Source organism: Nuphar pumila, chromosome 13, assembly GCF_984573655.1.
Source record: "Nuphar pumila chromosome 13, dmNupPumi1.hap1.1, whole genome shotgun sequence".
NCBI classification, from domain to species: Eukaryota; Viridiplantae; Streptophyta; class Magnoliopsida; order Nymphaeales; family Nymphaeaceae; genus Nuphar; species Nuphar pumila.
Window position 1 is genome coordinate 100,428,443 of NC_143261.1, and position 25,453 is coordinate 100,453,895.

The 25,453-nt window shown below is 40.3% G+C and overlaps 1 protein-coding gene and 1 pseudogene across 1 annotated transcript; both read right to left on the bottom strand.

The window, feature by feature from the left end:
- Positions 1–7,480: 7,480 nt before the first annotated feature.
- On the bottom strand, positions 7,481–17,563 carry LOC149819455 (acidic endochitinase-like). The gene is made up of 4 exons (XM_089986409.1): positions 17,392–17,563; positions 13,189–13,223; positions 11,902–11,918; positions 7,481–7,952 (listed from the first exon to the last, which is right to left on the bottom strand). Exons 1-4 carry the CDS (start codon positions 17,561–17,563, stop codon positions 7,481–7,483), a joined length of 696 nt encoding a protein of 231 aa, XP_089842535.1.
- Positions 17,564–24,052: 6,489 nt separating this feature from the next.
- On the bottom strand, positions 24,053–25,083 carry LOC149819456 (acidic endochitinase-like; annotated as a pseudogene).
- Between the last annotated feature and the right edge of the window lie 370 nt (positions 25,084–25,453).

Genomic DNA, 25,453 nt, shown 5'->3' on the forward strand with positions numbered 1-25,453 from the left:
GATGGCACCTAATAGAATGTTCCCTCTTGAATTTACACACGTGAATGATGTTGCCTTAATTGGTAAAGAGGATGAGCCATCACATCTTTGGCATTTACGATATGGCCATTTACATTATAATGGGCTAAAAATACTAAGAACCAAAAACATGGTTTTGGAATTGCCTAGTATAACGTGTAATGATGGAATTTGTGAAGGGTGCATATATGGGAAGCAACATCGTTTATCATTTCCCATCGGAAAGGCGTGGAGAGCTAGAAAGCCTCTTGAGTTAGTTCATGCAGATCTTTGTGGTCCCATGAATACTCCATCCTTAAATAATAGTAGATATTTTTTATTGCTTACTTATGACTTTACTCGCATGAGTTGGGTGTTTTTTCTCTCTAAAAAATCAGAAGCATTTAAAAAATTTCAAGAGTTCAAGGCTTTTGCAGAAAAGGATAGTGAGCATGTCATAAAGTGTCTACGCACAGATAGAGGGGGAGAATTTTTGTCTAATGATTTTGAAGAGTTTTGCAAAAGGAATGGAATTCGCAGGCAGCTAACAGTAAGAAAAACACCAGAACAAAACGGTGTAGCTGAGCGGAAAAACCGTACAGTTGTAGAAATGGCAAGGAGCATGTTGACTGAAAAACAACTCCCGAATGAATTTTGGGCTGAAGCCGTGAACACAGCAGTATACTTACTTAATATATCTCCAACAAAAGTTGTGCGTAACATGACTCCATATGAGGCGTGGTGGCAGCGGAAGCCAAATGTAAGTAATTTAAGATTTTTTGGTTGTGTTGCTTATTCCTTGATCGATTATAGTGATCGTAGCAAGATGGATAAGAAAAGTGAAAAATGCATTTTTGTTGGTTATAGTGACACAACAAAGGGGTATCGATTATATAATCCAACATCTAAGAGTTTAATCATTCGTCGTGATGTTATTTTTGATGAATTAAGCTCTTGGACTTGGAATCAAGATGCAGATAAGTCAAAAATGGAGGTCATTCCCCTTGCATCTGATAAGACATTGGAAGCTTCAACAAGTATGTCTCAAAACAATGGTGATAATGAGGACATAGACTCACCACCTAAAAAGGTAAGATCCATAAAAGAGATTTATGAATCGTGTACTTTTGCCGTGTTGGTTGAAGAACCTATGTGCTACGAGGATGCTAGTGAGAAACAAGAATGGGTAAAATCCATGGAAGAAGAAATGGTAGCCATTCAGAAAAATGATACCTGGGAACTTGTAGATTTACCCATAGGTCAAAATGCTATTGGTGTGAAATGGGTTTACAAGGTTAAATATAATGCAGATAGGAGCGTGCAAAAATATAAAGCAAGGTTAGTCGTTAAGGGGTATGCTCAAGAATTTGGAGTAGATTTTTCAGAAACTTTTTCTCCTGTTGCACGTTTTGAAACTGTTAGAATTATTTTGGCATTAGCAGCTCATATGAAATGGTCAGTTTTTCAATTTGATGTAAGATCAGCATTTTTGAATGGGTTCTTGGAAGAAGAGGTATATGTTTGTCAGCCTCAAGGATTTATTGTTAAAGAGAAGGAAGAGAAGGTGTACAGGTTGAAAAAGGCGTTTTATGGCCTTAAACAGGCACCACGAGCCTGGTATGGGAGATTGGACTCATATCTAATGCAAAGAGGATTTCACAGAAGTGAGAGTGAGCACACTTTATATGTAAAAGGATCAGGTACTGACTTTCTTATTGTATGCGTTTATGTAGATGACATAATTTATATAGGCTCGTCAAGTACACTTTTTGAAGAATTTAAAGAGGACATGATGCATGAATTTGAAATGTCAGATTTAGGGTTGTTACACTATTTTCTTAGACTTCAAGTTCAACAAAGTGTTGATGGTATTTTTATTTCTCAAGAAAAATATGCTTTAGACTTACTTGAGAAGTTTAACATGGTGTCATGCAAGCCGTGTTCCACTCCCATGAATACTAATGAGAAATTATCAATACATGATGGTACTATGAAGGCTGATGAACGATTGTATAGAAGTTTGGTTGGAAGGCTAATGTATCTTACACAGACTCGTCCAGATATCGTATTTCCTGTTGGCCTAATTTCAAGGTTTATGCAGTGTCCAACGATACATCAACTTGGAGCAGCAAAACGGATCCTTCGTTATATTCGAGCTACCACTAATTATGGGATTTGGTACAAATCAAATCCTGAGTTTAAATTAGCTGGCTTTACTGACAGTGATTGGGCTGGTTTTGTAGATGACAGGAAAAGCACAAGTGGATTCATCTTTAATCTTGGATCAGGAGCCGTGTCATGGATGTCAAAGAAGCAAGCAACAGTGGCACTTTCATCTTCAGAAGCAGAGTATGTTGCTGCAAATGCAACTGTATGTCAAGCTATTTGGATAAGAAGAATTTTGGCGGACTTGCATCAAGAACAAGCGAATGCAACAGAACTCTATTGTGACAATCAAGCAACCATTGCCATGACAAAGAATCCTGTGTTCCATGGACGAACCAAGCATATTGAGTTACGTCATCATTTTATCAGACAAGCTGTTGCAGATGGAGCTGTAGCAATGAAATATTGCTCTACAAATGACCAAATTGCAGATGGATTTACAAAAGCACTTAGCTATTCAAAGTTTGTGAAATTCAGATCCACTTTAGGTGTATCGAGTTTTGCATCAAGGGAGAGTGATAGAATATGATGCAAAAGGGGGTTACGTGAATGGGTAACCATAAGTCATGGGTTAGTGGGTATGCGTTAGAGACGTTTTAGAATCCACGATTGTGTTGTGGTTCTTAAACTTAAGGAGTAAGTTATGTAATTCATAAGTTATAAATGGGTCATGAGTAGTGGCTATTAATGAGGAAGTGACAGTTATAGGTTTACCTTTTTAGCTATAAATAGAGGTCTTGGAGGTTGTACCAGAGGTGTAATCTCTCACCTTTTGTTTTTACTTTGTGTTAAAGATTTTCAATATTTTACTCCATTGTTAAGTTAATATTTTATAGTGTTGCTGCATATATCTTTACTTTATTCCAACAAGTTTGGTATCAGAGCCCCAGGTTCGATTAAGCTGGGTGTGTTTGAGCATTGCGAAGATCATTGCCGAAGCCGGATCTTCAAGTTGGTTGGTAATTACGTGGTGTAATTCACGATGTCTAACGGTACAAATCTGAACTCTATAAATCTCTCACATGCCTTGGTACCCATTTTTAATGGAGAAAATTATGAATTTTGGAGTATTAAGATGAAGACGTTTTTCATTTCTCAAGATCTTTGGGATCTAGTTGAAAATAGTTTTGTAGAGACACAAAGCTCAAAAGCAACAGAAAAGGCAGCAAGTGAAGTAAAGGAGTTGCGTAAGAGAGATGCCAAGGCTCTTCTCGTTTTGCAGCAAGCCGTGACTGAAAGTATTTTTCCTCGAATTGCGGCAGCCACCAAGTCGAATGAAGCATGGACTATTTTGAAGGAAGCCTATCATGGAGATAGTAAGGTAACTATTGTAAAACTCCAAACACTTCGTAGAGATTTTGAGACCCTGCTAATGAAAGAAAATGAGCCTGTGCAAGATTTCTTTTCTAGAATGTCCACTACTGTAAATCAAATGAGAACATTCGGAGAAATAATTGATGATAAAAAGGTAGTAGAAAAAATCCTACGAAGCATGCCACCAAAGTTTGATCATGTCGTCACAGCTATAGAGGAATCTAAGGACATGAATAATTATTCGATTAACGAATTAATGGGTTCTCTTTTGGCACATGAGGCTAGATTGAACAGGTCAACCAAAAAAAGCATTGTACATGCATTTCAGGCCAAGGTAGAAATTTCCAACAAGCAAACAAGTGGTGAAGGTACCTTAGAGAATAAATATCCAGGAAGAGGAAGAGGTAGAGGAGGATATTGTGGCCGTGGTCGTGGAAGATTTGAAATGGGTCGGCACAATAGAAGCAATCAAAGGCCAAATTATAAAGACAAACAATGTCATTATTGCAAGAAGTATGGGCACGTGGAAGCAAGGTGTTGGGAGAAATCAAAAAAGCAGGTAAATGTTGCTGAAGAACAAGAACAAGGTAATCTTTTCCTTGCACAATTTGAAACCAAGGTTAATAATATGTGGTTTCTAGATAGTGGGTGTAGTAACCACATGACAGGTGAAAAAAGACTTTTTCACAATATTGATGAGTCCATGAGAATGAATGTTCGTCTTGGAAACAACAAAGAGGTACAAAGTGAAGGCAAGGGAACTATTGAAGTTGATGTTAAATCAGGTAATAAAAGAATGATTCATGATGTTTATTATATACCTGGTTTATCATACAATTTATTGAGTGTTGGACAATTAATTGAGAATGGGTATGCACTTAACTTTTATGATGGAATATGTGAAATTAGAAAAAGGAGAATGGACACTGAACCTCTTATAAGAGTCAAGATGGCACCTAATAGAATGTTCCCTCTTGAATTTACACACGTGAATGATGTTGCCTTAATTGGTAAAGAGGATGAGCCATCACATCTTTGGCATTTACGATATGGCCATTTACATTATAATGGGCTAAAAATACTAAGAACCAAAAACATGGTTTTGGAATTGCCTAGTATAACGTGTAATGATGGAATTTGTGAAGGGTGCATATATGGGAAGCAACATCGTTTATCATTTCCCATCGGAAAGGCGTGGAGAGCTAGAAAGCCTCTTGAGTTAGTTCATGCAGATCTTTGTGGTCCCATGAATACTCCATCCTTAAATAATAGTAGATATTTTTTATTGCTTACTTATGACTTTACTCGCATGAGTTGGGTGTTTTTTCTCTCTAAAAAATCAGAAGCATTTAAAAAATTTCAAGAGTTCAAGGCTTTTGCAGAAAAGGATAGTGAGCATGTCATAAAGTGTCTACGCACAGATAGAGGGGGAGAATTTTTGTCTAATGATTTTGAAGAGTTTTGCAAAAGGAATGGAATTCGCAGGCAGCTAACAGTAAGAAAAACACCAGAACAAAACGGTGTAGCTGAGCGGAAAAACCGTACAGTTGTAGAAATGGCAAGGAGCATGTTGACTGAAAAACAACTCCCGAATGAATTTTGGGCTGAAGCCGTGAACACAGCAGTATACTTACTTAATATATCTCCAACAAAAGTTGTGCGTAACATGACTCCATATGAGGCGTGGTGGCAGCGGAAGCCAAATGTAAGTAATTTAAGATTTTTTGGTTGTGTTGCTTATTCCTTGATCGATTATAGTGATCGTAGCAAGATGGATAAGAAAAGTGAAAAATGCATTTTTGTTGGTTATAGTGACACAACAAAGGGGTATCGATTATATAATCCAACATCTAAGAGTTTAATCATTCGTCGTGATGTTATTTTTGATGAATTAAGCTCTTGGACTTGGAATCAAGATGCAGATAAGTAAAAAATGGAGGTCATTCCCCTTGCATCTGATAAGACATTGGAAGCTTCAACAAGTATGTCTCAAAACAATGGTGATAATGAGGACATAGACTCACCACCTAAAAAGGTAAGATCCATAAAAGAGATTTATGAATCGTGTACTTTTGCCGTGTTGGTTGAAGAACCTATGTGCTACGAGGATGCTAGTGAGAAACAAGAATGGGTAAAATCCATGGAAGAAGAAATGGTAGCCATTCAGAAAAATGATACCTGGGAACTTGTAGATTTACCCATAGGTCAAAATGCTATTGGTGTGAAATGGGTTTACAAGGTTAAATATAATGCAGATAGGAGCGTGCAAAAATATAAAGCAAGGTTAGTCGTTAAGGGGTATGCTCAAGAATTTGGAGTAGATTTTTCAGAAACTTTTTCTCCTGTTGCACGTTTTGAAACTGTTAGAATTATTTTGGCATTAGCAGCTCATATGAAATGGTCAGTTTTTCAATTTGATGTAAAATCAGCATTTTTGAATGGGTTCTTGGAAGAAGAGGTATATGTTTGTCAGCCTCAAGGATTTATTGTTAAAGAGAAGGAAGAGAAGGTGTACAGGTTGAAAAAGGCGTTTTATGGCCTTAAACAGGCACCACGAGCCTGGTATGGGAGATTGGACTCATATCTAATGCAAAGAGGATTTCACAGAAGTGAGAGTGAGCACACTTTATATGTAAAAGGATCAGGTACTGACTTTCTTATTGTCTGCGTTTATGTAGATGACATAATTTATATAGGCTCGTCAAGTACACTTTTTGAAGAATTTAAAGAGGACATGATGCATGAATTTGAAATGTCAGATTTAGGGTTGTTACACTATTTTCTTAGACTTCAAGTTCAACAAAGTGTTGATGGTATTTTTATTTCTCAAGAAAAATATGCTTTAGACTTACTTGAGAAGTTTAACATGGTGTCATGCAAGCCGTGTTCCACTCCCATGAATACTAATGAGAAATTATCAATACATGATGGTACTATGAAGGCTGATGAACGATTGTATAGAAGTTTGGTTGGAAGGCTAATGTATCTTACACAGACTCGTCCAGATATCGTATTTCCTGTTGGCCTAATTTCAAGGTTTATGCAGTGTCCAACGATACATCAACTTGGAGCAGCAAAACGGATCCTTCGTTATATTCGAGCTACCACTAATTATGGGATTTGGTACAAATCAAATCCTGAGTTTAAATTAGCTGGCTTTACTGACAGTGATTGGGCTGGTTTTGTAGATGACAGGAAAAGCACAAGTGGATTCATCTTTAATCTTGGATCAGGAGCCGTGTCATGGATGTCAAAGAAGCAAGCAACAGTGGCACTTTCATCTTCAGAAGCAGAGTATGTTGCTGCAAATGCAACTGTATGTCAAGCTATTTGGATAAGAAGAATTTTGGCGGACTTGCATCAAGAACAAGCGAATGCAACAGAACTCTATTGTGACAATCAAGCAACCATTGCCATGACAAAGAATCCTGTGTTCCATGGACGAACCAAGCATATTGAGTTACGTCATCATTTTATCAGACAAGCTGTTGCAGATGGAGCTGTAGCAATGAAATATTGCTCTACAAATGACCAAATTGCAGATGGATTTACAAAAGCACTTAGCTATTCAAAGTTTGTGAAATTCAGATCCACTTTAGGTGTATCGAGTTTTGCATCAAGGGAGAGTGATAGAATATGATGCAAAAGGGGGTTACGTGAATGGGTAACCATAAGTCATGGGTTAGTGGGTATGCGTTAGAGACGTTTTAGAATCCACGATTGTGTTGTGGTTCTTAAACTTAAGGAGTAAGTTATGTAATTCATAAGTTATAAATGGGTCATGAGTAGTGGCTATTAATGAGGAAGTGACAGTTATAGGTTTACCTTTTTAGCTATAAATAGAGGTCTTGGAGGTTGTACCAGAGGTGTAATCTCTCACCTTTTGTTTTTATTTTGTGTTAAAGATTTTCAATATTTTACTTCATTGTTAAGTTAATATTTTATAGTGTTGCTGCATATATCTTTACTTTATTCCAACAACACGCTGCTGAACAGGCCGGTTTCAAGCGCCGTGTTGAGCGGGATCGCCGGGTGGTAGTCGCACTGTGGGGGCGGCCGTCAAGATGATGTTGTGGTCGTAGTTCTTGAGGTCCTGCACCGCGATCTCCCAGAATTGCGTCTCTGCGGTGTCTCTGATATAGAAGTCGACGCCGTCCAACTTTACCTTTCCGAAGGGTCCCGATGCGCCCGGATCTCCACCAAGGTATACTTCATACAAATGGGAGGCGAATCGGTGGGCATCTTCCTTAGTGTTGAGCGTGTAGTTAGTGGATGGCCCTCCTACGGAGAGCAGCACCTTCACGCCAAGGCACTTGCAGAGCATGATCTCGTATTGCAGGTTCTTGCACCCGCCCGACTGGGCGTCGCAGTAGTCGCCCAAGTCGGGCATGATTTCTTCGTCTTTGCCGAAGTTGCTAAGGAACGCTATCATTGCATATTTGAAGTTTCCACTACTGCATGTTTCTGCGAGGGAACTGGTGCCATTAGTTTGAGGCCAACCCTAGTAAATGGCAAGGTCTCCACCACCGTTTGCATGCTTAGCTAAGGCACTCAGCATGCAAAGGAGGAGAACCCAAGGCAGCAAAGAAGATGAAGATGCCATCTTAGTCACTGTGTGTGTGTGTGTGTGAGAGAGAGAGAGAGAGAGAGAGAGAGGGTTGGGAGATGAGTGATTGTATGGGGTGCATTAACATATAACCTGCTTCGCCTTAAATAGGCAAACAACGAAGCCTTGCAAAGCAATAAGCAACGAGAATCATGAAGGGTGCAAGCCAAAAACATACGTCCAATTAGGCGATTATCGTTGTGCACATTCTTTAATAAATGTTTGTCCGTTATGTCCGCAATTTTAACACGAGAAAATTTTCTTGTAATACATAGCTACGCTGAGATTAAACTAGGGGTATCAATGAGTCGGGTTTGACACGAATACAGCCCTTACCAAAACCTGTAGGGTCAGGGCTTGGTGATAAATAAGAAGACTGTATTGGAATCTGGGTTGGACCTGAGGGGTCCGGAGCCGGGTATGGTTTGTGAAATTTTATGCCGAACTCAGGCTCTATCTGAGTTTCAATTAAAAATCTGCAAAATTGTAATGTAAAAATGATAAAAAAAAAAATTATTTTATCTGGTATGGTCTGGATCTGATTCATGTAATCCTTATAGGATCCGTGTATGGTTTCTCTTATGGTGGGTCCAATTAGATTCAGGTCCAAACTCAGTATTATCATCTCTTGAAAACCCTAGATTAAAATGCACCACAAGGAAGAGGATGTTCTTGGGTGAGCCTGTGATGTTTTTCAAAAGAAAGGATTGAAGTTTTTAATACGACATAGCCAGTAGAGTGGTTGTGAAGGTGCTGAGATGAAGGCACCGATCAAACTCTACTGGCACACGGGTGTGTCCGTAGCTTTAAAAGGTGGACCACGTGAGGTAAGATGGTTGTTGGGCCTCACCCAGGGTTTTCCTGCGTGGTGCGTCTGCTTCCAAAGGTTTCGCTTTCACATCCTGTGTGGAAACGTACAGGGTCCAGTTATTATCATGATTTAGTGAGAATAGACTCTTAGATCATGTTTTTTCGACATGAAAACATATTTTTATGAGTTGAGAAAAACTGGTACCTTTATAGCTATTGATTTTGGATCAACGGAAAAACTTGTATACAAGTTAGATTTCGGCAATCCAAAAGCCAGTTCCTACTAAACAAAACCTATAGAACACATCTACAGTGTTAGACATGAGAAAGATATCTAAAACAATTTTTCTTGAAGAGGCCTAACGAGACTTAACGAAAAAGGAGGCCTAAAATCTCTCTCTCTCTCTCTCTCTCTCTCTCTCTCTCTCTCTCTCTCTCTCTCTTAGTCCTTCAAATTTGATCGGACCTGAATAGGGTCTTTCAGTCCTTCGAAGAGTAACATCTTATCATGGGCGATTTCAACTATCTGCTGTCGTCAAATGTCTCAAGCATTCATGTTTCCTACTCGACTTCTATGATTGGCTTCCAAAACTTTATTCAGATGCACCAGCTGTATCTCGTCCCCCATATCTGTGAAGCTTTCTCTTGGTCCAATCGGTGATCTCGCCTGCGCTATCGCCTGCTCGATCGTGTGCTCGTCTCCTTGGTTCTGCTGGGCTCTCTTAATGACATCTTGTGTTGTCTCCTACCCCAATCCGTCTCGGATCATAGTCAGGTTGTTATCCGATGGGGGCATGACTTGTCTGGCTATAGAACTTTCAGATTTGAGCAATGGTGGCTTAGGGAGCCTGGTTTCGAGTCGATCGTCCTCCATTTTTGGAGTAAACCTTGCTTTGGGGCTAGGGCGGCAACCCGTTGCCTGGTCAAGCTCCTCCGCTTATCTCGAGACATCAAATCTTGGCTTATTTCCAGTAACATCAGCAAATTTCAGAATCTAGGGGAATGGGAGAGTGAACTGTCTTCTATCCATCAGTCTCTCTCGGCTACGGCCTCTCTGTCTACCTCTGATATTGAAAGTCTCAATGCAAGATCTGTTAAGCTCATTCTACTATTGCATTCTTGACGACTGAAGGATGAGATTCGCTGGAAGCAGCGGTCTCGTGTGATATGGCTTAAAGCGGGTGACGAAAACACCAAGTTTTTTCATTCCTTCGCATCTCATAGGCATAGGAGGCAAGCCATTCACTCTCTTTCAATTGAGGGTGTCTCCTACTCGGGTGAACAAGTCCTACCAACGGTTACTAATTATTTCATTAACTTGTATTTTTGCAGCCACTCGGTCGGTGGTTCAATGGGTCCTGCCTTCGTTCGGTCCATGGATCGTGCTCTTTCCTCATCTATGCAGGTTTCTTTCACTGAAGAGGAAATCTATTCTGTCGTGCGGGATTCGTCAGGTTGGAAAGCTCCAGGCTCTGATGGTTATCCTATGTATTTCTTTAGCATTTTTTTGCCCTGTGTTAAGAGTGATATTCTTAGTGTCTTCGTTGAGTTTCATCGCAACTGTCGTTTGCCGATTCACTATCACCAAGCCATTATTTCTCTTATTCCTAAGAAAGCAGCTTCATCGGACATCTCGTGGTTCTGCCCCATATCTATTTTATGGGGGATATACTGAATTATCGCCAAGGTCATGGCGAATAGGATATGTTCAGTCGCTCCTTAGATTTTTTTGGATGCATAGTTTGCCTTCATCCCTCATAGACGGCTGCAACATTCTTTCATTCTGGCCACAGAAGTGTTACACTCTCTCAAAATCAGTAGGCGACCTTTCTTCACTCTGAAGCTTGACTTTTACAAAGCCTACGACTCGATTCATTGGCCTTTCCTTTTCCACATGCTGGCGAACTTTGGTTTTGGTCGGTGTTTCTCTAGTTGGGTGCGTGAGCTGGTTACAAATGCTCAGTCACAAATTCAGATCAATAGGGTTCGTGGCCAGCAGTTCAAACTTGGTCGCAGTCTTCGACAATAATGCCCTCTGTCTTCTTTGCTCTTTAACGTCATTTTTGAAGGCTTGTATTTTTTTTAAGAGGGTCGTGGAGTGTGGTCTCATTGTTTCTCTCAAAATCCAGGAGTTCTCTAGTCATATCCTTATTTATGTCGATGACATGATAATTTTTTGCAGTGCCTCCATCCAACAAATGTTAAGAATCAAGCTTATCCTTCTTTTTTTCCTATCGATGTCAGGTTTATCAATGAACAATGATAAGTGTTGTATGTCTATGATAAATGCCCCTCCTTCTATGCTGGATATTGGCCAACGGATTTTCGGATGTGCTATTTCAGAAAATTCTTTTTTCTACGTGGGTCTGCCACTACAGATCTCACGTATCCCATGGGCAACATGGGTTTAAACTAAAATATCAGCCTAGCAAGCATCCAACCTTTTCGTCACGGGTAGACTTACTCTCATCAAGCACGTTTTAAATGTTATGTCAAAATTCTTTATGTCTATGTTCCTAATGCCTATGGGGGTCAGCAAGAAGCTCTCTCGGTTGTTGGAGAATTTCCTTTGGTCTGGGCGAAGTACCAATAACAAGTGCCACCTAGTGGGTTGGGAATCTTTAATGCTTCCTCAAAATACGGCGGGGTTGGGGATTCTGGATTCCAGGTTGAGAAGTGGTTGCTCTTTTGTAATCGGTATTTTTAACACATAATTTTCAATAAACTGTTTTGGAAAATCGACAACCAAATAATAAAACCGACTTTTCACTTTCGTGGCGAGTATGGATCGATCCACAGGGAACATGAAATACTCAACTTAAATCTAAAATTTGGACTTTATTGATATTAACAATGTAAACTTGTTCAATTACAATCAATGATACAATAAAAGCAAATTGAACAAGTACGAAAACAAAAATTATGAAGTGACTCAAGCCCTAGATTGTAGGGGCATTTTTATCATTTCAATGATGAAACATGCTATCAACTTGACGAATTGCACTAACCTTCTGCTTCTCTTCACCTACAAAATACAAAATCAAAGTTAGTAAAGATAATAATGACAATTAAGAAAATTAAACCTATACTAATACGAAAATTAACTACTAAACTAATACTACACTTATAATTAACGGAATACAAAATGACAAAACTAATTCTACTAAACTGATTACACTAAGCTGCAAACAAGACTAATGTAATTATGCTACGAATCTGCTGAAATTATATAAACACTTACAACACTTAAATCTAAAAAGAAAATGACAATTCTACCCTTGCGCAACCCTAAACCCTAATTTCTTACAGACTTTCGTAAAGTGAACAGTTGAATGCCCAAACGAGATCTAAACAGAGTGATTCTTATTTTGTTGGATTCCTGACTCGTCCATGAATCCACTAGAACTTTCAGAATGTGGAGATCACTTCGGGAACTCTGAATATAGGTGTCACAAGTTCAGACCCAATCGTGCCATGAGTCTATTGCCAAAAATGATTCTGCAAGGAATAAAATGACACTCAAACTAAAAACAAAATTGCTAATTACGCTAACTAAAACATGCATTTATTGTTTATGCAACTGTCTACACTACTAACAAACTAAAAAACAACAAAATAAAAGATTGATTTCCCTCTTAAAAATCGACAATACCGACTAGAAGAGGCTCTAGCTGGTTTTGGCGTGTGAGGGGCTAAAACTAATGCGACAAAGCCAAAAAGCGTAAAATAAAACTATTCTAACTTAACTACACTATAGATCAGAATATTAGCTAACTACAAAACATCAAAACATGTTGTAATACGCGAAATACTCAAAACGGATTCTGCTTCCAAAATGACCAAAATCGGCTAGAAGAACTCTAGCCGATCTTGGCGCAAGAAGGGAATCGACTATGATGAATGCTAAAACATCAAAACGCCAAACAATGATAAGATTTAGACTCAATCTAGTGTGTTGGTCTGAGCACAAACTACTACACTAAGGCTAAAAAAAATCAACAACTACGAATAAACAAAATGCTAACACAATAGGATTTAAGTAGAAGAAAAGGAAAGAGAGAACGCACCTCAAATGGGCCGTCCGACGAATGGAGAGGTAGTGGGGAGCGGTTTGAGCGGTGAAAACTGCGCCAACTAGCTTGTTTAAGTGCTGCTACTGTCACGCCAATGTGTTATATGCTGCAATGGTTGCATCCAAGGGGTGCGTCGAGTGATGGGGTGGATCCGATTCACGCTCGGGTGGGGAAGAAGCCGACAAGAATGGATCGGCCTTCCTAGCAGTGTAGACGACACACCAGCTGGAAGAAGCGCCCTCCTTGGTCTGCTACACCTGCAAAACATAGCACAACAACGTTAGGAAGCTCACACAAAGAGGAAGAAGAAGATAGAAGAAGAAGAAGGAGAAGAAATGGGGAAGAAAGGGCGATAAAGAGAGAATGGAAGTGAAAAAACAAGAAAAACTTAGAAGAAATGGAGAAGAAGATGAAGAAGACGATGAAGAGGAGAGAGGGCAGAGCTAGGCTGCACAAAACCCAATGCAAAAATGTCTGCCTAGGGTTTTGTGCAACTACTTATAGTAAATTCCATCTTTTTGAAATTCTAAAAAGAGGATTAAAATGATAAATTTTGCTAGGCGGCTTTTTCATAGGGGGATTTTTGTAAATGTTTTTCAAAATAGGTTTGGATCAGATGTGGGTTGGATTTTGATGTATTTGCACTGTTCCAAGACCCAAAATGGCTATTTGGATCGGATCTTGATCCGATCGACCTCGAAGTCTGAACCCGTGCACTAAAAATGCAATAACTTACTCGATTTAACTTCGATTCGAGTGAAATTTAAATCGTATCTCATTCGTGCTCAAATGCATCTAAGTATGGGTTCTAAGCTTATAAATGATGCCTCAATGCATGAATAATGTGTTAGATTGATGCGTAATTCATGCATCATCAAGAAGTATTGTTCTCGTCGTGAAGCAAAGCTGGCCTGCGTACCAACCGGGTTCCCATGTGCAAGCTTTCTTTTTGCTAAATACGGATTGGTTGAATCATTGTTTGTTGACCACCGTGCGATACAGCCAACTATTTCACAGTAGCGTCGCTCATGGATCCAAGCTTGATCTGTCACTTTTTCTAATGAGGGCGATAATGTCTCTCAGGCCCAGTTCTTTCGCCGCACTCTCGCCCTTAATGGCTCTTTCTGCACAAGAGCTTGCTACCTTTCTTTCCTTTCTTCGGGGGTGGATTGGTTCCCTGTGCGCCTTATCTTGGTCAAGGGACCTACTCCTCGATCGCGTTTCTGGCATGGCTAATCCTTCACGAATGGGTGCAGATGGACAACTTCCTCAAATTTATCAGTTTTCATCTTCTAAGTAAATGTATTATGTGCGAGGTGGTCGAAGAATCTACGTTTCACCTTTTCTGGGAGTGCCTTGTTTTTCAGAACCTCTTTAAGGTTACCTGGAATAAGCCTGTCGTTCGCTGTAGACCTTTTGTAGGGCCCTCAACCAGTTCGCAGTTGCAAGCACTCACGGATTATTTGGAGAATGTGGCTTCTCTTGTCCTGGTGGGTTGTTTGGATGACTCACAACAATGCTATTTTCTAGCAAGTTTTCATAATTTTCAATAAATTAGTGAACTGTATTTTGCTAGATGTGTACGCCATTTTGCGCATTACCATCCCCGATCTTCAGCACTTTCTGTTGCCCTAGACCCCCCCTGAACCAGGTTGATCCCGTCTGGTTTTTGTTCTTTTTGTTCTTAGTTTTGTTTCTGTGCTCTCGGCCTATTTGGGGCCTGTTTTGCTTTGCCGCCGGGTTCAATGTTTGTTGATCCTTTTCGTAATATTGATGTTTATAGTTCCTCTCTCTCTCTCTCTCTCTCTCTCTCTCTCTCTCTATATATATATATATATATATATATATATATATAAGTTTGAGTTTTCCCAACTACTTACACTATTGGCCACATCCTTCAAAACGTGGGATTCTACCAACTACAGACAGCCATATGTTATATCCAAGGGACAGTGAAAAGTGCCTGGCCTAGAAGTAGGCAAGAAACATAAAGACACGGGGCCTTTTAGTGCCAACTAATTGTCACCTACCATCTTAGTTTTGTAATGTAGTAAAGGGGAAGCAATGCTTACTGTAGATGTGTAATGGTCCAAATAGCACCCTACCTAATTAAACTGTTAATCTACTGGATCTGAATTGACACAGTTACTTAATTGATAAGATCATGCTAGTTACTACTGGTTTGCTTCCAACATTGATCGTGTTGGTTAGAACTTAAAACAAGTGTTCATATGATGACAAGGTGGAATCTGATGTCTCAACCATAGTTACCAGGAAGCGAAGTGGGTTGCATCAAGTGAAAGCAGAGCAGAGAGTGTTAAAAAGTAGTATGAAGCTAGAAGCAGGATACGGTTGTGAAGTTATTATGCAGGCGAATGAAAAAAAAAAAAAAGATGCATTAAAATCGATATGAAGTGTGAGAGGAAGCAAATAAGAAATGACATGAACACAAGTATAAACCAATATAAAATTAAAATGCAAGCCAACCTGATAAAAAAAAACATTATTAACTTTTAATATGAAAAACATTGGAAGTGAGGGGATACCGGTTGAAAGTGAGAAGAAGCAAGAGGGAAACAAGGAGGAAGCCAACTTGGAATCAAGTTTTCCACATTCTGGAAGTGGGTTTCCCCAAGCTTCCCCTCTTTTAACAGGAGTGAAGAAGAGGTTCTCGCATGGTAACTATGGTGTCAACCAGCGAATGTATTCTGCTGCTCCCAATATATTTACTTAAGAGTTAGACATCACATTATCAATGGAGTAAGATCCCATCATTCATTTGAAATAGGATGGGTAATATCGTACATTCAATCCTAACCATTCAATGTGGACTGATCCTAACCGTGAAGATGCATCAGATGGACAGCTAGGATCAACCTAGAATACAAAGCATCCTAGCTTTTCTTACGAAATCAAAATATTTTTTTTTTATAGGGTAAAAAATACACACGATAATCATGACACGTAATGGGACAAGGATATCAACGTACGTGAGAAATCCAACAAATGCAAACCCTGTATCATGTCCAGGGTGTGTCAACGGATCGGGTTTGGTTCCGACCCAGGTGGAACCAAACTTGGATCAGATTTTCGGGTACGGTATTGGGTCCGGACATGGGTTTAATAGGGTAAATCACACCCAGACCCGATAAGAATTACATGAAAATTTGCAAGTCTTAATCAGAACTCGTATCAGGCCTAGATCTGGTATAAAAATTCACAAACTATACCCGGGTTCATGTATTAATGGGGCCTTCGAGTCTGGACCAGTGTCTTAATCGGGTCTTCTTATTTTTCACCATACCCGAACCTTATAGGGTTTGGTTTGGTTTGGTTTCGGGGTGGTCTGCCCAATCAGAGAGTACATACATCACAGAACTAGTTTGGTATTGATCCCATTAGGACCACAATCTGTTGGCTGGCTTCCAAACCTTGAGAAAAAAATAATGTCAAAGGTAAGAACATGCTTGCACAATATAGATTATTGTAGGCTTACGTCTTGTTGATTTTTTTTTTTTATGACAAAGTTTTTTTCGCCAAAAACAGGTAATTCTCTGGTGGGTTCACCAAAACTGGAACCATCATGGAGCGAAAGACTGTGAGAATCGAACCTTAGAAAAAGGGGTCAGCACTTTCTTCTTAGGCTTACCAGACGCCAGCAGATATACATCTTGTTGAAAACTAATTTTACTTTTTAATCTTAAATATTATAAAAGCATAAGCAAGTTTATCGCTTACAGAAAACTGAACGCTTTACAACTTTGTTTTAATTAACATTCTTGTCATCTGAATTGAGATTGTAATTAAAAATTTGCAGGAGCATTTGCATAAAGTTTTCATAAAAAAAGAAGTCTTAACTTACATGCCACATTGTTATTTTAAAAAAAGATAATTACCATTTATAATTATCTGTCTCTTTAATTACTGTAACATAAAGTTTCTTTTTTTTCTCTCTCTAGAACGACTCTCTTTCTCATGCTTGATGGGAATAAAATAAAGATTCTCTCTCTCTCTCAGTACTGGCCTTAAAAACAAAAATATTTATTCATGCGGGTCATTTCCATGCATACAGCCTTTTGGTGTTAGCAATTTAGGGGTGTAATATGGTCGGGTTCGGGTCTTGCTTTATCATACCCAATTCTAAATTAACTCTAAAAGTTAAACCAAAACCTGACTCAGTTTAATTCAGCTTCAGGTCTGGGTGCAGCTAGAAATTGTGAACCCAAACCCAATTCAGGTATATACATTAACAGGTTCTGGTATGTATCGAGTAGGGTCTTCAATATACATATTTTTTAATCGAGTATGAAACACATAAACCCAAACCCAATTCATCTTGATTTGCGTCTGAGTTCAATATGTTTATTATTTCAATTATTTTTCTTTTCAATCTTAATAAATGTAGTTGATATAGCCATTTTTTACCATTTGATCTTATAAAAGCCCAGCTATATGAAGGGGCTACCTGCTGACCCCGGCCGAGGACGCCAAGCAGGTAACAGACTATCTGTGGAACAACTACCTCGGTGGGACCTCTTCCTCTCGTCCCTTTGGGGATGCCGTGCTCGACGGTATCGACCTCGACATTTGACACCATTCCTAATGGTGAAAGAGAGGGCCGGATTTGCTAAAAATGGCATAAGGCAGGACTGATTTGCAAAACGATGAAATGGCAGGGACCATTTTTCATGTACAACAGCACGTTATTATTCTTTCATTTGTGTGTGCAGGCGCCCATGTGAATAGTGTACTGTACCCTCGACTAGCAGACAAACACATCCACGTTTCACGTTTTTGTTGGCGAGACGTGCTTTGTCGTGTCTTCTCTTTCTTCATTTCCTATATCCATCAAACCAATGGTTAGGATTAGTACACATTCTTTACCCGAATGTTGTCTCATCCTAACCATCCAGGTGCATTATTTCGATGGTTGAGATGGAAATAGGATTCCACAACCCTTTTCTTAATTTCTCACGCTGTTATATTCTTGTCCCATTACACATGGTCGGATGTTTTTAATCAATTGTGATTGAAATAGCAATTAGCTAAGTTTATTTGAACACTCTCACTTATTGTAAAACAACCTTTTTATTGATTGTGCTTTACTTTTTAAATTTACTTTTTAAGAGCAAGCGATTTGTTAGTTCTTAAACTTAAGTTCATGTAACTTAAAGTGAACAACACAATTTCTTTTTTTCTAATAAAATAAAATTGATTCGTTTAAAATAAAAATATTGCTACAATCATCATTGATCATAAAACCTGATATTACAAGAATAAAATAAAAGATCAAATAAATGCTCATACAAGATTCATATCGAAAAGATAAATGTGAGACCCTTTATTATTCATATTTTCTAAAGAAAGCATAATAGGGTCATTATTATTATATTTTGCTGAAAATAATAATACTCAGATTTGCTCTTCCTCCTCAATTCTCAATGAATTGACACTTCATTAGTGATACTAGTAGAACATGTAACCAGAAAAAAACCTACATTATATTGTTGAGTACGAACACGGTTCATCGACTAGTATACTTACCTATCATTACACCCTGTATGAATTTCGAACACAATGACATGCCTTTGAGTAAAATGATTGCTTCATAAAGTCATACACAATTGCAATACCAAATCTTAACACGGTCTAAAGAATCCTCAATCAACATAACTCAATTGACTTTGACGATTGCAAGTGTGAGTTGATCAAAATCTTTCACCATAAGTATATTCATATTTCAAAGCATGTCACAATACACACTTATGTAAGAAAGGTTTTTTTAAAAGAGGCACATACTGAAAGAAAAATATATATATTATGAATTCAATAATAATCCCATACTTAATATTACATGAAACTAAAAACAATATGAAATACACATAATATCTTGCTAAAGACACACATCCATGATAAAAATACTATATAAAAGTATGAGAGAAATGATAAAAGCATACTATTCCAAGCAATACCTAAGATTAGGTCTGAAAATGGCCTGAACAAATCCTTAAAGACCCTGAACCAATCACTAAAAACCCTTGAACCATCATGAAAACCAAGAACCCATCTCAAAAACCCCTAATGGGTTCTAAAAACCTTGAATCGGTCATATAAACCCTTGAACTTGTTCTGAAAGAACTTGAACCGATTCAGAAAGACCCTGAACCGATCCAGAAGGCTCTGAACTAGTCCTAAAAATTCTTGGACCGGTTTAGGCAAGACTAGGTTCTAGCAAGACCCGATTCAATTAGAAATCGGGTCCTGGGTCAAGGATCAGGTAAGAAATAGACCCGGTCTACCCGAAAACCATCTAGGTCCTGGATCGGGTCCGTCGCATCATGGGAAATACTCGGTCCACCCAAAACCCTTAAAAGCGGGCCCAGGTCTAAGACCAAGTTCGACTGAGTCAAGGACAAACCTGGTCCACCTGAAACCAGCAAAATGGGTCCGGGTCCTACCCTGTCAGGGTTACACTCAGTCCAACCGAAACCTCAAAACAGGTCTGGATTTGACCAACTTGAACATAAATTCGGTCCACTCGAAAACCCTGTATAGGTTTCGGTTCTTGAACTAGATCCTAACAGGTCGGGCTCAGACTTGGTCCACCTGGAACGCTTGAAACGGATCTGAGTCCAACCACAATCAGGTACCCAGTCCACTCGAAGAACCCGGTACTGGGTTCGGGTCTCAATAAGGTCGGCCGCAAACCCAATTCACCAAAAACCCTGGTACCGTGTCTAAGTCCAGCTGGGTTGTGGTTCAGACCCGATCCACTCGAAAAAATGCTAATGGGTCTGATCCAACCGAAACCTCAAAACAGGACCTGGTCTGACCAGCTCGAACACAGATTCGATCCACTCGAAAACCCTATACAGGTTTTGGGTCCTTGATTAGATCCTACCAAGTCGGGCTCAGACTAGGTCCACCCAAAACCCTTGAGACATGTCCAAGTCTGACCGAGATCTGGCACCCGGTCCACCCGATACTGGCTCTGGGTCTCAACGAGGTCGGGCATAGACCCAATCCACCCGAAACCCTGGTACTGGGTCTAGGTCGAGTCGGGTCATGGTTCAAACCCGATACATAGTTTATGTTGACAGCAACTTAGTTAAGCAATCATTAATCAACAAATTCACATCATGAGAGTATCAATCAAGGGAGAAGGGGAAAAGTAGTTATTTTATCTTCGGCGATGGGTTCAGTGGCCAAGGAAATGTCTCCTTCAATCCTTGCTTCACAACACAAAAATCGACCAAATGAGGGTCGCTGTCCGACGCTAGATATCCTAGCAACACTCGTGTTTCAATGGCCACCAAGGAAGATGAGTGGGGGCGTCTTCTTCTTGCTCACACGATCACTCAAGAGGGGGTTTTATTCTTTCACATAACAACTGCTCATTTCTCACGTTTTGGCGATTGATAAAACCCTTAAGATCGCTCCTAACCACCGAAGACTACATTCAGCTTTGACCTTGTGGCAAGGGACGCCACCCATGGGTTTTGAACTTGTGATGTCCGATCAACTTGGTGGCATTCACATGTGAGCCCTACCAGATGAGATGAGCCCTCGTAGATTTTGACACCATCGTAATGGAAGGACCATTTCACATTAATGGTGAAGGGGAGATTGCCAAAATCGCATAAGGCAGGATTAATTTGCAAAACCATGAAAAGGCAGGGACCATTTTTCATGTACAGCAGCACGTTATTATTCTTTCATTTGTGTGCAGGCGCCAACGTGAAGAGTGTACTGTACCCTCGACTGGCAGACAAATACGTTCATGTTTCACGTTTTTGTTGGCGAGACGTGCTTTGTATTGTCTTCTCTTTCTTCATCAAACCAACGGTCAGGATTAGTACACATTCTTTACCCGAAGTTGTCTCATCCTAACCATCCAGGTGCATTATTTCGATGGCTGAGGTCAAAATAGGATTCTACAACATCCAATAATGGATCCTTTTCTTAATTTGTCACGTTCGTTGTCCTATTATATTCTTGTCCCATTACAGGTTTGCCATCGGATATTTTCAGCCACTTGTGAGATATTATAGCCCTTCAGCACTGCGGCAAACTAAAAGTTTGCAGTACATTTACACCTGATCTGCCCTCTCTTAATTTGGAATGCTTCTACACTAGGAAGACCTTGTTTTCTTAGATTTTTCTGCATTCATAGTTTATGCATCATATCTATCCATTTAATAAGCGCCAGTGACTTCAACCAGACCCCAGCCATTCTCCAACTAGGGGCTTCAACCAGGTTTGGCCAGAAAATTGCCTAAGTATTTTTCTTTGATTTTTTTTTTTAATTTCCCACCATTTTCTGGCCAACACTGTCGAAGAATGGCCAGGTTGGTATCACCCAAGTCAGGAGAAATAGGCCCCACCCTTCTCTAGCAGGGGGCTGGCCAAAAAATGGCCCAACTAATTTTTTTTATTTTTTTTATTTTAGAAAATTTGGACATTTGTGGGCACAAAACAAAATTTGGACATTTGTGGGCGATCTCTTCCTGGTTATTATGCATCAAACCAGTGTTGTGAGAGGCGTACGCCTCAGAGGCGAAGCGTAAGCAAAAAGTATCGAGGCGTTTGAGTTTTGAAGCATACGCTTTACATGGGTGAAGTGTACACCTCGCATCGAAGCACGTATTGCATCTAAGGCGTATGCATCATGTTACTCTTCCCTCTTCGATGCGCGGTGGCAAGATGATGGAGGAGCACAACCACGGCAATCTCGTCGCCAAGATGGAGGCGTTCCTGAGCTAGGCGCTGTGAAGACCCTGAGCTCGCTCGAGCGGCTCCTGCCAGAGGCCGAGGAGCTCGGCATCACCAGACGGTGCATCGAAGCCATAGCGATTAAGGTCGCCACCAACCTGTCCCTCTTCGGATGGCCGGTGGCGGAGGGGGCATCCGACGATATGGCGAGCCCCAACGACAATGTCCCCTGGAATGGGATCTGACCTCCGGCAACGAGGACCGGTGAGGTCCGCTTGGTGGTTACCTCATTCTTATGTAATATAAACCTGCTCTGTTGAAACCGGTCGCCGGCACCGGAAAATTTTCCAATGAGGCAGGGGTTTTGGAAACGACGATCTAAGAAGTTCCAGAGAAGGTATTACTTGATAAGGTATCCTTCTGCTTCTCGATTTTCTTAGGAGATGAAGGCTCTTGAACTGTTATCGATTCCCCTCTGTTGGCCTGCGGTTCACGGACTCCACTAGCACTGGGGGCGTTAGACTGTGGTGTGACCTGTGTTTAAATATCCATCGCAGCAACCGAAGCAACTACAGTAGAGCCATCTCCCTCTGTAGATTTGGAATCTTGAGGAGTTTTATCGTTCTTCTCAAAATCATTTAGGACCGAAAAACAGTTGGTTTGATTCTCTCTGGGATCCTTTGCTTGAACATTTTTCGGTTTTTGATGCATCTTCACCTGGGTCCACTCATCCTGGGAGGCTGATTGAGGAGTCTCATATGAATCAGATTTCTAAGCAGGACAGGTCATCGCCGAGTGGTTCATCGACCCACATTGAGAACAAAATTGTATCTTCTGTTTGTACACTATTTCTTGTCGAAAGAAGCGTCCATTGAGAATAGCTATCTCAATCTGTGGCTTAACAAAAAAGTTCAGTGGAACCGCCACGAAATTTCTGGCGAAGGCACATCTATCCATGGTGCGAGTGTAGGTATCGATGTCCCATGGAATGGGATCGAATCCAACCTCCGACACTGAGGACTGGTGAGGTCCGCTTGGTGGTACGATGAGCTCACCATTCTGGTTTGTATTACATAAGAATGGTTGTGCCCCGAGAGCATCGAGGGGTCGTTGGTGTGCTATGCCAAGAAGTTAATCCTGGGCCTCTCGCGGAGAAACCGGGCACCGTCCTCTCACTTTGTTTCCATCGCAATAGAGGACGAGCAGAGGGAGCTCTTGGAGACAATGGTGAGCCACATGGCGGTGAGGAAGAGCAGCAACCCGACGACAATGACAGGTTAATTATAGGAAAATACTATTTATTTTATACTATCTTTTATTATTAGTTTTTTATTTAAAATTTTTATTATTTTATTAATATTACATTTTTTTATTTTGATCATGAAGCTTATGCATCAACGCCTCGAGGCTTACACCTCGCTTCATAACAAGCTCAACGCCTCGCTTCGCCTCAACACATTTAACAACCTTGCATCAAACACCAACAAAACCTGATTTTTGATAAAACCAACTTTGTCAATAACCAGGTTTGAAAGCAAACCGGGTTTTAAAGAAACTTAGTTTTGCCTTGCGTAATCCAAACGGGGCTCTACTCTTTTAGTACTGGCATATTTCAGGTCAAACTAAGTTCATTAATTAAACTTGTGTCAGTCATTGGAGTGAAAGTTGTTAATACAACTAACACATTATATACATCTCAGTTTTTATTAGGTCACAAGTTAGGTCCAAGCACAAGACGTGGTTGTAAGCGTTTTTTTTGTTGAATTTGAGCCAGTTGATGTTTATAATTGTTTATTTACCAAAAAACATGTTTCATGTTTTGAATCGAATTAATTTACCAAAAAAGTTAGAATCTTTTATCATTAAATTTTAGTACAATATGAGCAGTTGCCTTTTCATCCCTATAAAAAACATATATGTGAATGAAAAATACCTAATTAAAATAAACTATGATAACCACATCTATTGGTTTAGATCAAACAAAAATTACCTGCAATCACGTTTTTTGATGGGACCTAACGAAAATAAGGCCAGGCTAGAACATTCATCTCTCTCTCTCTCTCTCTCTCTCTCTCTCTCTCTCTCTCTCTCTCTATATATATATATATATATATATATATATATATATATATATATATATATATATATATATATATATATATATATATATATATGACGTTCTTTGTTGTGGTGCTTAGTGAACTGGTTTCTAGAGTCCCAATCAATGAGAAAAATTGGAAAATCAACGCTTACAGTATGTAGGCCAAACTATGCACTCCGTGTATGTATAGAATCAGCTCTAGCAAGCAAAAACTGGAAAAGCTTCGTTTATTTACCTATAGTATAGGTAATGCTACTAGGCATAAACCGTTTCGAAGCTACAGAGAGAGAGAGAGAGAGAGAGAGAGAGAGAGAGAGAGAGAGAGAGAGCACATCTTAAGAGGAAAATACGTGAACATTTACTGCAACAATGTAAGGCTTGATCTTTGTGCTGTAGTTGCCATTTTGCAGGTCCCAGTACCTGGACCACAGCATGACACCTTCATACTTTGGCGATTGCTTCACTATGGGGAGCACGTATGCGACAAGATCATCAGGAGCGACGTAGCCGCTTCCTGCTGCCCCTGGTGCTGTGGGGAGCCCCAGAAGGAACTTTGGGGTATTAGGAACCTGTGTAGTCCAAGCGTTCCATGAGCTCCGCAACCACTCAGTGTTACCTTGGGTATACTGGCAATAATTGTTGTAGAACTGAGGCCACAAGATGTCAAACAAGCCGGTGGCGATTGCTGGTCCCATATATGCATCAGGGTAGGGGCACTGAGGTGCTCCCGTGAGGAGGATCTTCTGCCCGGTTGAGCGGTACTCGACTAAATACTTGAGTAGGTCATCGTAGTGAGAGGGAGATCCTCCCTCTATGTCGAGGTCGATACCGTCGAGCACGGCATCCCCAAAGGGACGAGAGGAAGATGTCCCACCGAGGTAGTTGTTCCACAGATAGTCTGCTACCTACTTGGCGTCCTCGGCCGAGGTCAGCCGGTAGCTCCCTGCCCCACCTCCAAGGGAGAACAGCACGCTCACCCCTCGCTCCTGACAGTACTTGATCTCTGGCCCAAACTTGGTGCAATCGCCTACGACATAGGGGTTGCAATGGTTAGCCAAGTTGAGCTGTGGGGTTTGGCCATTGCCGAAGACAACAAGGAAAGCTATAATGACATACTTGAAGTTCCCGGTTGCACAGGTTTCTTTCAGGGAATCTTCCTGTAGGTTTGGGTATGGGCCACCCACACCATTCTGACCCCAGTAGATGGCAATGTCTCCTGATCCATTAGAGAAACCAATGGAGGTGCTCAAGATCATGCAAATGAGAAGAAGCAAACCCATGAATGGAGATGAAGAAGACACCATCTTTGTAAATAAATTATAGTGAGAGACAGAGAGAGAGAGAGGGTTTGGGATGAGTGATTATAAAGGTTTATCCAAACTCCTAAAATAGGCGAAGTAATCTTTGTCCTTTGCAAAGTTTGTTACTAAGCACGAGCTTCACGAAGGCTGCACGCCCACAATTTGGTTACGGTGGCCATGTGCAGCATCACGTTATTAGTGTGCAACATGCGCACGCTTTCATTTGTGGGCGCGTGTACTCTTGACTGCCACACAAGCACGCCCATGTTCGCGATTTTTGGCAGGACATGTGTTTTGTCTTGTCCTCTTTATTGATTTCCGATATCCATCCAACCAATGGTTAGGAGGTGCATTAGTTGGATGGCTGAGATGA

Coding starts and splice junctions, on each gene's coding strand:
- LOC149819455 (XM_089986409.1), bottom strand. CDS start 17,563: ATGGTGTCAAATGTCGAGGTCGATACCGTCGAGCACGGCATCCCCAAA. Junction 13,224..17,391: donor GGCTTTTATAAGATCAAATG/GTAAAAAATGGC, acceptor TATGTTTTGCAG/GTGTAGCAGACCAAGGAGGG.